At 34.1% G+C, this 12,050-nt stretch overlaps 1 protein-coding gene across 1 annotated transcript in view; it reads right to left on the bottom strand.

The window, feature by feature from the left end:
* Window positions 1-12,050, bottom strand: part of LOC146162858 (bridge-like lipid transfer protein family member 1) — a 77,988-nt gene that overhangs the window by 63,540 nt on the left and 2,398 nt on the right. The window contains 12 exon segments of the mRNA XM_083385319.1: window positions 466-616; window positions 1,127-1,242; window positions 2,937-3,141; window positions 3,732-3,909; window positions 6,310-6,504; window positions 7,145-7,343; window positions 8,140-8,285; window positions 8,612-8,678; window positions 9,025-9,220; window positions 9,613-9,739; window positions 10,259-10,522; window positions 10,955-11,086. Coding sequence (XP_083241445.1) covers window positions 466-616; window positions 1,127-1,242; window positions 2,937-3,141; window positions 3,732-3,909; window positions 6,310-6,504; window positions 7,145-7,343; window positions 8,140-8,285; window positions 8,612-8,678; window positions 9,025-9,220; window positions 9,613-9,739; window positions 10,259-10,522; window positions 10,955-11,086 — 1,976 coding nt within the window.

Genomic DNA, 12,050 nt, shown 5'->3' with positions numbered 1-12,050 from the left:
TTGCTAGAATTACCTTACAAAAGTCAATTCAAGTAATTCAGGTCCTACACTATTTATATATGTTTTTCGGCAGCAAAGCATCGTCAGTATGTTTTAATTCTAATGAACGTCCTATAAATAGTGTCTGACTTAAATTACAAGCTTTGCTAGATTATTCTAGTGTTACTGATCAGGAGATAAGGTCGACATTTATCTTGCAAGGATCAAGGTGATTTCCATTATTCACATATTCAGTGCAACATAAATAGGCAAAAGCTTTAATCAGTATGATGAATAATTTGTCTTTAGGTCACGAGTGATGTTCAAAGTAGAATCCAAAGGTATTTTAGAATATAAGGTTTCGAATCTAGAATAACGAATCCTAGTATATTTGTAATTAATTATTTACCTTCTATTTTATAGAATATTGATAAAAATACACCTTTTAGTGACAAAAAACACTATTAGGCAAGGCATGCAAGAAACCTGCAATCTTGTCTGTGGGTAATTCTTGTCCATCTCAAACGTCAGCTTCTTAAGGGTGGCGGTTGGGGGCGAATGCAGGGCAGGGGTGGGGTAAATGGGTAATACCCCGCTAATTTCACACAGGTTGATGTCGAGGGTAACTTGTAGGGGCCTTAGGGAAAAACACAAAAAAAGATTTTTTAGGTGTATTTTTTCTTATCTTTGGAGACAGGAAGTTAAAAAAGTATTTTTACTAAGCAACAAAACATTGATCAAATCACTCTATGATCTTGTGTAAAAAATTATAATCACGTCTATTTTATGGAATTCTAAACCATTGACGGCAATATGGCCGGATCGGCGATACGCCAGAAAAATCTTCGAGACTAAAGGAGAAATAAATTAAGGTGTGATTTTTTAGTTGGCAACAAAAATTATATATACAAAGTTGTTCAATTTTGAATAAATCCCAATGTTTTGGTAATCCCAATAAATCAGCAATGAAAAAACAAACATGGTGCTTGTGTGAGATTCGAACATATGGCCCTGATAAAAAATAGGGTCATATCCTCTACCAAATAAGATACCAAATACCTCGGCTGAGATTCGAACCAGAACCAACAACCCCAGGAATACGCGACCACTGCTTTGTTTACCAAGTTATCGAGTTTTTAGTGCTAACCTGTAGTAAAGAGGGTTGTCGTAACTTATAACACTCTCACTGGAATCAGTTGAACCTCCGAATTTGTCACCAGATGAGAACACGGTGTAGGTGTCATCGTAGCCGAAGTAATTCTCCTGAAAACGACAAAGATTGAAAGTTTCTAACAAATGCAATTCAACGGGTAAACAATTAAGAATACGAAAGCTCATACAGGAGTAGGTATCATTTCGAACATCGATTACCTCTTTATTCGAACCAATATGCTCAAAAGGGTAAAAAATTATAACTCAAACAGCAAACAATAATACACACATGTGAAAAAAATATTGTAGTATGAAAGTAGACGTCTAAAATCTTAAAGGATAACCTTTTTTTCAGAAAATAAACACGTAGTTGACAGTTATCAAATAAGTAAGATTTAATATATGACGCAAATAGTTTTTTTTTAATTATTACAGTAAGATTTAATATATGACGCAAATATTTTTTTTTAATTATTACAAAATATTTCGAACAAGTTTAACTCTATAATGCGACTACAAAATTCACATGCAGTAGAATTATGCGCTATGTTCTGCAGAACCAGAACCTAGCTCATATGACAGGTATTTAAAACGAAACTAATATCAAATTACAAACATTGACATGTGACAAAGGGCCATGTGCATTGTCACTTTCAGTTCATTATTGTCACAGTTTCTATTTAAAGAAGATAATGATATTGTTTGAAAGCTGCTATACTTTCGATATCAGGTTTATGGAATTGTCAATATATCGATGAATGTTGGAGTTTAGGGTTTACTAGCAGCTAGTGTATAGAAACATAAACGGAGTTACATTAGTTTCCGACATCTACCAACCACAAAGATTAAACCAAGTACAAAACTTTGGATGTTATCCAACAAAATTGTTTTACTAATACAATAATTGCAAACTTCTCGCGTTAAAAAAAATGAAAATGCTTTATATAAAACTTAAAAAAGAACTTATTTGTGAAAAAAACAAGAATTTATCAAAAGAGCACAGGTACAAACCAATCAGAAAAAAATATATTCTTTAAAAGTCGTTTTTCTATTTTTTTTTTTTTCTTTTTTTTTCTGGAATTAAAATTTAACTGAAAAAGTTAAAAAATCTTGCAACAAAAAAAAATATTTTTACAAAAAGTGAGACTTTTATCTCCTGTTCCCAAATCTCAGATCGCTCTCTTTAAGTAATCAGAATTTTCTGATATATTCGAATTACGATACTGATGATGCTCATCGAAGCGAACTATATTTATCATGCAACATCCAAACAAGCTGATTTTTGATTTACTAAGAATATTGTCTAAAAAAGTTAAGAGAGTATTCATTTGTGAAGCCTAGGGCCATGAGAGGTCACAGGTAGAAATCAATTGGCAAGGTATATTTTTTAAAACGTCGTTTTCTATCTAAAAAAATAACGAAAAAAACGTTCCAAGAATATTTTCTTTAAAAACAGCTTGAAAAAATGAAAGGTTTTACCGAAAGATAGACTGTTATCCCTAGTTCCCAAATTTAAAACTTTTCTTGTTTAATTTCTTACCTTTATAATCAGTTAAACTTACACTTCATATTTTTTTTTGTTAATTCGTTTTTCTTTTCTTGACGTGCTGGGTTGCTGTTTAAAGGTTTTTTGTTTAGCTATGATTTTTTTGAGACTGGAATGCTAATTTTAACCACGACACCCCGTTATTGCTAAAGCTGTTAGATGTGTTTTAATAAATGGTTTATTTGTTTTTTCCAAAGTTATTTATTGTAAAATCTGCATAAGCATCTTCAGTTTAAATCGTTTTATAATAATTTTCTACCTTTATAATCAGGAGCAGGTCAAGCAGTGACCCGTAAAGAAACACCTTTGACCCCGGGTTCATAAAAAGGTCAACTCGGATCTCGTCAGGTTCCAAGGTCGTGGGGTCAAACTTCACGCCGACGCGACCCCTCTGTTTTGATGACGTCACATTTTTTCGCGCCAGATTTTCGGTGGAATCTAAAACACTGGAAGTTCGCAACATTCTGAGGAAAAAATTAAAAACATGTTAATACCAGATAAAAAAGCGTAATTTCTAATTTACAAAATAAAAAATAAAATTAACTTTATTCGATTACATTTTGTTAAAAAAAACATTTAATTGCGCTAGATTTACATGGAATCTAAAACGCTGAAAGTTCGCAGCATTCTGAGAAAAAAAATAAAAATTTTGCTAAAAAAAAGAATAAAAAGCGTCATACGTGATTAAAAGAGCAATTTTCTTTCTGACAGAAAATATTTAAATTACTTTTTTGGACTAATTTTCCCTCGGTTTTCAAAAGAGTTAAAAAATTACATTAATCAAACCAATGCAGCATTTTAACAAGTACCTACTCGAAAAAAATAAAAGACTAAAGACTAATTTTTAAAATATAAGAGGAAACGGTAATTATACTCCACAAAAAAAAAGTTGTAAATAACTGAAAATGCATATTCCAATAAAATGGAAATCGCAAATATATCTTTATATTTCAAAAAACTAACAAAAAAATACATTAATGAGTTAATGTACAAAATGGTCAATAGCAATAGTTAAAATAAAATATTCCCCACTAAATCCATCTAAAACACTCACTCTTTAGGGGCAGCCCCGGGAAACGTGGGTGAACAGCTTGTGTAGATGGGGTGCCAAGTGTAGGTGAGGGTGAGCTCTAGGGAGGGAACCTGCCAGCACTTAACCCACTCTGACCCACTTATCATGCCCCATTGCTGGGTTTTACCCAACGATGCGTCAAACTCGACTGTGGGGCGAACTTTCTCAACGAACGCTTTGTTTTTCGAGTTCGACGGTTTTTCTGAAAAACAAGCAGATTGTTGTTAACAAAGGTTGTGCATTAACGTTAAAATACCTATTTCAATCACTATTGCCTTCATTTATATTATGACGTCACCATGAGTTCTGGAACGGTTGTTTGTCGTTCGTTATTATTTGAATATTTTTTTAGCTAGTGTAATCAGGGCTTTCTCAAAGAACGCTTTGTTTTTCAAGTTCAAAGGTTTTTCTGAAACAGAGACATATGGTTGTAAATGACCAGAAACAGCTGCTGAATTACAGGAGTTTCTGAATCTTGAAAATATATTCACATTTTACTTTTTACTTCAAACAAATGAAAAGCTTTTTGATGGTGCCTTTTTGGCGAAATATATTTCTTCTAAGATCTTAAAAAAGTACTGACTTTGATTAAGACAGGAGAGTCTAAAAATGTTTGCTTTAATTTAAAGTCATTATCGTCATTTACCTGTGAAGGCCAGGAACCTTTTTATTATTAAATATTTACTTAACGCTTTGTATTATATATCCTTTGTATCACATACCATTAAACGTCATACGCAAAATTTCATCACGCATTAAGAATATTTAAAGATAGTTGTTAAACAGAGGTTGTACAGCAGAAGTTAAATAAAATCACACGATTTTTTGCTATTATTGGATGAAAGCTGGTTTCAAAGCTGTTCCCATTCAATGGTTTATCTGTACCATGAAATGTTGGTTGTTAAAAACAGGATATAGAGGATATGGAGCGGAGTTTAAAGTTTGATTCTGTTGTAGGTTTGTGGGACGTGCCTATACAACATAAGGCTCACGCAACCTTTTAAAACAAGGGGTTTGAGTGGCGTAAGAGTAATACGCAAGGATTGGACGTTTAATGGGGGTAGTCATGCGTGACCAGCTGTTGTACAATAAGGTTGATGCCGTCACTTTTATATACACAAAACATAATTTTAAGCTTTAAAAGAAAACATTTTGTTCACTTTGCCTAACAATCCTAAAGTGACGCTTGAAAGTAAATACATAAACTTTTACCATCAAGGGAGTTTATTTATGGGAATAACAAATTGGCCAAACAAATATTTGACGCATTAACTCCACACCTAATATAACTTGCTTTAAATCACTTTGCCGCGTTTGGCTTTTGAATCCGATGTAATAATATTTCCAGTGTATTACTGCGATATGGGTGTGGACATAGTTATGTATTGTATGCTCAACAATAATATATTAGTCGTTTCTTTGAAGCCTTGTAGAGGAGACTGTTCTGTCGTGTTTTCTTAACTTGGCGATATTTCATATTGTAGCATTGTGTACACGTTACAATGGTTACTGTGACCCAGGATAAAACTTACAAGCTATGCAGGCTTGTTGTAGAGCAAATTAATCAATACTTTTTAATTAGCTGTTCAGTGTTCATTTAGCATTCTGACTCGCAGTTTTTTTAGGTCCGATTGCATGTGGCTTAGTATTTTAGAATTAGGTAGCTTGATAAGAAATTCCAAAATTTCCATCTAAGCTCTAAGAAGGCATATCTTGAACTTTGTGTTAATTTCGGAACAGATATATAAAGAACAAAAATACTATAAAACAATCTAATAAAGTACGTGTCGAAACGTGTTTATCAAGATTATGTCGATTTTTTTTTTTTTTTTTTTACCTATTCGGCTTTGACATTAATTTCCAAGCGGTTTGACATCTATTTAACCCATAGATCAGTCGCTCTAACTGAGGTTTATACAAGTATGTGTCGAAACGTCTTAATCAAAAGGGTGTCGATGTACTCGACCTTTTTCGCTCTGACATTCATTATTAAACTACTTAAAAACAAATAAGTAAGCACAGGGATGCCGGAGCGATTTGAGGGCTAGGGGGGCGATTTTTTTGGTAAGGGCAACACAGACCGCAGGCGAGCGTAGCAAGCCGAAATTTTGGGGCGTCCGGGGTCCCCCGGAAAATTTTTTGCGGCCACGCCCTCTAGATTGGCTTAAAATTGTTCATGGCTAAAATGGTGCTTTATGATTTCCGTCGCATAATATTTAACGTTGTGAAAGCAATATATAATTTTTCATGAAAAGGGCACTTTTGCCCCACTTAGCAATGGGCAGGAGGGGCGCTTGCCCCCCCGCGCCCCCCCTCTTCGGCGTCCCTGAGTAAGCAGCACAAAATATTACAACAATAACAAGCAAAATGCTGTTGTAATACACAAATTATAAGTGAGGTTTCAATAGAGTCTACATAACTGATACTCATACAAGTGTGTAGCAAAATATCTGTATCAAGAAAATGCCGACTTACTCTACATTTTTGAGGTTCACTATCAAGCTATATAAAAACAAAATGCACTTAGCACAAAATATTAACTAAAACAAACCCTTCCCACCTTGGTTCCATTTGTTGAGGTTTGACTTGAGGCTGAGCAGGACGTTCCGGGCCGGGTTGGACTCGGGAAGGAACACACAAAGCTCCCCCTGGGTGAGCTGGAACCGGAAGGGGATGCACCAGGTGGGGGGTAGGAAGTCGGTGAATGGGAGGGTGAAAGTGATACTGAGGTGCTTGCCGTACAGCCCCACGAATGCTGGGTGGAAAAAAATGCTAGGTTAGATTCTATGCCCACTTTCAAAAAAATTAATGTCAGTTTTTGTTATAACGTGAACAAAACTGTTAAAGAAGAGGGTTATTGTATAGGGCGAAGGTGAATGCTGAGGTGTTTCTCGTACAACCCCACGAATACTACGTGACTAGTGAGGGGGCGATCGTTTGCTGGGGAGAAAGAGGGTAGGGGGGTTTTACATGATTAGTGAAAAATCACGTTAAGCACATAATGTTACTTATTGATATTGTTGTCATTGAGGTAAAGGCCAAGATGTAATAAACCAAATCTTAAAATGAATAAAAGCAATTACGTTAATTTACTTGGTACGAAAAACATAAAAAATGATGATTAGGATTTGCCAGCAAGTTGACTATATACAATGTTACCTGGAAAAAGTACAAAATAATTATGTGTTTCATCAAACTTAAAAGTAATGCAGCGTTGTTTTTAATGCTAGGTTAATTTTTGGCAGCAAATAGGAAAGTGAAACGTTGGTTAGAATTCAAGCACACAATTATATTATGTTTTTGGGCCAATTAAATGGAAAAACTGTAAAAAAATTATTTTCTAGGGGAGGGTGAATTATGCAAAACTAACGGAGGGTGAATTATGCAAAACTAACCATTTTCGTTTGATCTTGCCGAGCAATCAATCCAGTTGTACGCGTTTGTGGGAAGAACAAGTTCCAGCTCATAGAGGTTGATGTTGAATGTCATTGTGTAAGGAACGAAGCTCATAAGATCGGGAGAAACTTTATTCGACCAATCGTCCATAAGATCAGAGATAAAGTCCTTGTGTTGGAAGATAAAGGTGCAAGTCGCCTGGAAAATCATTAAAATTATTAATGAATGATCCTTAAATAAATACCGTTGCTGCCAGGCATTGGTTCAATTGTACAATTGTTCTTACGGCAAATTTTTTTTTTAAGTACCAACGTTTCGACCACCTATCCGGGCAATCTTATTCAGGGCAATATTAATGCAACTACAGGCGAAAAAAATATATGCCAGGCAAACAATAAAGTTTAGAAAATTGTTGGCACTTTATTAAAATTTTGCCGAAAAAACAATTTTACAATTGAAGGACCTTTAGTTAGCAGCCGTATAAATTTGACTCAAAAGCTGATTATTACAGTTAAAAGTGTTAATAACAAGCAGGTATGCGTATCTCTAAGAAAAAGATAAAACAGTCATGAACCATCTTGTCATTTAGTAATCAAAAGCTTCACCTAATTGTAACGGTTGTGGAAATGTGAAATAATGGAAATCACCTTGACCCTTGCAAGATAAATGTCGACCTTAATTCCTGATCAGTAACAATAAAATACTCGCAGCAATTCAGGTCAGACACAATAAACAGATCTTAATATATATAATTATATATATATATCTTGTTGCTAATTGTAACGGTTATGTTTTTTTGTTTTTGAAGAACTTTTCTCACCTTAGTTGAAGTAAGATCACAGAAAAATTCGCTGGGCCGATCCAAATAAATCTAACCATGTAAATGACAGCAGTCGGAGACACAGTCGAATTACACAGCGATCAATAGGTTGAAAAACACACAGTTAGTTAATTAGGGACTCCCAGTGCATTTTCTATAATATTTTTTACTCACCTTGGTTGAAGTAAGATCACAGTCCCACGTCTGCACAGCATTCCAGTGGAGAGGGTAGTGAGACTTTAACGTGAAACTAAGAATCTCCGCCTTCACAAAATGCTCGTACGAAAGTGTGCTGGTACAAGTCATGTTAAGGAACTGACCTGTGAAATCAAAGCATAAAAACGTCATAAAATATCAGACGCCTCAGTAAGTCGTTAATTTGTTTTAACTGTGGTTTTATGTAACAGTAATACAAAACAAAACAGAAAGCACGAAAGTCTTGTAAAGTGATCATAAAAATTGAAGTTATTAAAAATAACAAGGGATACTACTACGAAAAAACATCTGCAACATTATAAAAATAAAAAAGGAGTGTTTAACAAAATGAGGGGGGGTCGGAAAACTAATGCAAAGTGCGTTTAATTCAATAATGTAGTTGGGATTTTCAATAATGGGCTAATTGAACACGGGAAAACGGCCGACGTACCAGTTACTTTAGTCGAATACCCATCAGAATTGACGAGCATAGGAAGATCAACCTCAAGAAATGAACCCTGGTGAAATAAGAACGTTGTAAATTCAAAATGTCCTATATTTATGTGGGTACATCATGCACGGATCTGTAATGTAGCTTGATAATAAATTGCAAAGCCAAAAAGGTCGAGTAATTTGATTAGGACGTTTCGATACGAATTTGTATCACCATCACTTAATGTGAGAAGTACATCAAAGCATCACTTATAAACGGTGGGAGGTAATTGTTATCATTCTGAATTTCTAGTCGAAGCTTTCCTTTATTTACAACATAGAAAACAAAACTCTACATTTTTGAACAAAATGAGATTATTGGACACTAATAAATTAAAATTGCCTTAAAATTCATAATAACAGACGTCCCACCTTTGAGGCGTTTATCTGTAGTGCCGACACTTTGTCTTGTTTGGTGAAAAACAAACCGACGTCAGCATCTCGAAGGAAGTTTAGAGAGAAGAAGAATGCTTTGTTGACCCGGATGTCTCCGACCTGCTGCGCTTCGTTCACCTTCAGTTTTTGAAAATCGGGCGGAAAAAAGAACTTCCAGAGTAACTCGCGTTGCCTGAAAGAATGAGGATTGCTGTTATGTGTGTGTTGTAACTTTTGGCAAAGTAATGTAACATTCGCAGAATATTTATATATGTATATATATAGATATTTATATTATGTTTTGCTTTGTTAGCTTTTTCTTATAAATTAGCGGCCAATGCTTTTATGTTTTAAAAAAAAATCCTGTGTCATATATAACAAATTAAAACCTTACTTCCACACTTCATAAATACTTTTAAAATGCCTTTTTTTTCATTTTTACTACTTCAAATAAAAAAATCCAAAAAAGTAAATCTTGATTTTTAATATTTTCTAATTGTTGTTTAGCTAAAACAAGTTTCTTTAAACGACAATCAGCCTTTTATATAAAAGTTAAAAAGCATAAAAAATCGAGATGTTTTTTACCTGTCTGCCCATGGTCCATAATTAAGACTTGTTCTCTTCCCACAACTAACGTGCATCTTCCATAACGGGAAGTCCATGCTGGTGAGGTCGCGAAACGGGGTTTCTTCCGAACTTGAAGGAACTAAACCTGTGAATGAGCACAATGTTGCGCGGAATATTGATTGAAGGTTGTGCTGTGGGTATAAAAGACTTAAGAAGTATGTTACATGGCAAACTGAATGTGTAAAATATGAAGATATCTCCTTGCCCTTACTCCTAAATGAACACAATGACTTCGAATGGTAGCTTTAAAGAGCTGCCTTATTCTGTTTTTCATGCAAAAGGTTTTTTTAATTATTTCTTCACATATGTAATATATTTAAAACAATATGAATGAATTAACATGTAGCAAAAGCTATAAATTTGTGAACCAGTATTTTAACATGATACATTAGTCGCCATTCTTCCTCTTTTGTTCAGAAAATGCTCTTTTGTTAAAAAAAAATAAGGTGAAAAACATTAAAAGTGTATTTTGTAAAGCAAAGTTACCCATTTTTTTGCAATAAAGCCAAACCCAAAAAGTTTAAAAATTTAGAATTTTTTGTTCAAATAATGCAACAAAATTGGTATTAACTAACAGATATTTTATAAAAAACAACTTTTTTACCCGGTTCATCCCATTGGTAGACCAAGTTGACTTCCTTTGCTTGAGCGATTACGTAACCCGACCCCATTTTCCTCGGAGGTGGCTCATTGTGAACTTTTGTGATTCTCAACATTGCAGGGGTCACGGAGGGGTCATAGTCGTTGCTAGGGGTAAGGGTCACACGGAACTCCCCAAAGTTACCCTCGACGACGTGCATGAAAAGGTCGAAAGAATTGCTCGCTTCAGTGGTTTTGTACTGTATGTCACCGTCTTCAAATGACGCAACTAAAAATAATCAAATAGAAACAAAACTTAGAATATATAAAAGAGCTTAGAGAACATGAAAGGTTATTTGAGAGGAGCATTTTAGGTTATACATAATACAATAAAAAAATGGGTATTGATTGACTGACAAACTCTATATATAATTATGTATTACAGTATATGATCCAAACCATGTTTTTTGAAATGTCACCAATTAGGAAAGAAGTAAAGTGTTTAGTTACATTTTAGAATTTGGCTCATCCATGATATCATTGAAACATTGAACCTTTTAATACCATTAGGTTACAACATTAATTCTCACCTATTTCCAAGGTTTATTTTACAATTGATACATCATACAATGCCTCAAGGGTATAATTATGTTGCGTTTGTTAAATTGTTTACGCAAAAGGCAACACACACTTTCCACCTTACAAGGCCAGAAATGCTCACTCAGTGTGTTTGGCAGCAGACGATTTCCGAATATTAGTCGTCCTGACGCGATAGTGAACTTTATAACAGGGAAGAGAGATCTCCACGGAGCTGGTTTGTTCGGAGTCGGAGGTTTCGACTCAGTTTCTGCTTCTATATTGAAAAAAAAAGCAAATCAAACATTTAAATTTAGTTTTTTTCAGCATAGTTTTTTAATCTGGGGTCATGACTCTTCAGGAGGTCATGTCTTAGGGGTCATAAGAAACTTCCTGTTGACGAGTGCTACAATTTTACATGCATACTACATCAGTATCTACATCAGTATAAATTGTAGTTTTTATTGGTATTTAAATTATGAATTTCAGTTAAATAACTCATTTTGCCTGAGTTTTACATTACCTCAAGAGAAGTTTAACTTATAGTCAGGTGTGGCAAAACAATTAAGTTATGTGACAAAAATATGACACTATTATTATGCAATTTTAATTTATTTTATGTGCAATATACAAAACATATAATTGCAGATTGTTCAACATATAATTTTACATGTATTTGACATATAAGTATTAACACAGTAAATTTTCAGTAAGAGGCACATTCCCAACTCTTTTTTGGTGTCATATATTGTTTGAGTGACATTGGCAGATTATACCAGTCATTTGAATTTAAATTTTACTGACAGTTACAAATTTATTGACATAAAAATCAGTTTTATGAGAGACAAAAAGCAAGAAAAAAGCTTCTTATATATATATCAAAAGAAGTACTTTCAACACTTTTACTGTGAAACTATACTGTGTTATTATTATGTAATTCTGATGTAAAACAAGTCATAAATATATGTTTTAGGAGTACAACATGCAATGCTAGGCACAGTACCTAATGTGAACAATATGTAATGTTAATGCAATTGAAAAGCTGCATTTAAAGCAAGCAGATATTGAAGTCCAGGCATATATAACACAAAAGTATGCCTATATATCTCATATTGTCTTTGTGCTGCAGCTACATGCAATACAGGCAATTAAGTATTAATTAAAAAGATGCGGCTATGAATTATTCACAGCTGCAATCATACTATGCCCTTAGGTTTCACGCAGGGTACTTCAGTTCAAAA

Source organism: Ascidiella aspersa, chromosome 3 (genome assembly GCF_963924565.1).
Source record: "Ascidiella aspersa chromosome 3, kaAscAspe10.2, whole genome shotgun sequence".
In the NCBI taxonomy this organism is placed as follows: Eukaryota; Metazoa; Chordata; class Ascidiacea; order Phlebobranchia; family Ascidiidae; genus Ascidiella; species Ascidiella aspersa.
The sequence above is the reverse complement of the archived record's forward strand: the minus strand, read 5'-3'. Positions and strand labels throughout refer to the sequence as shown.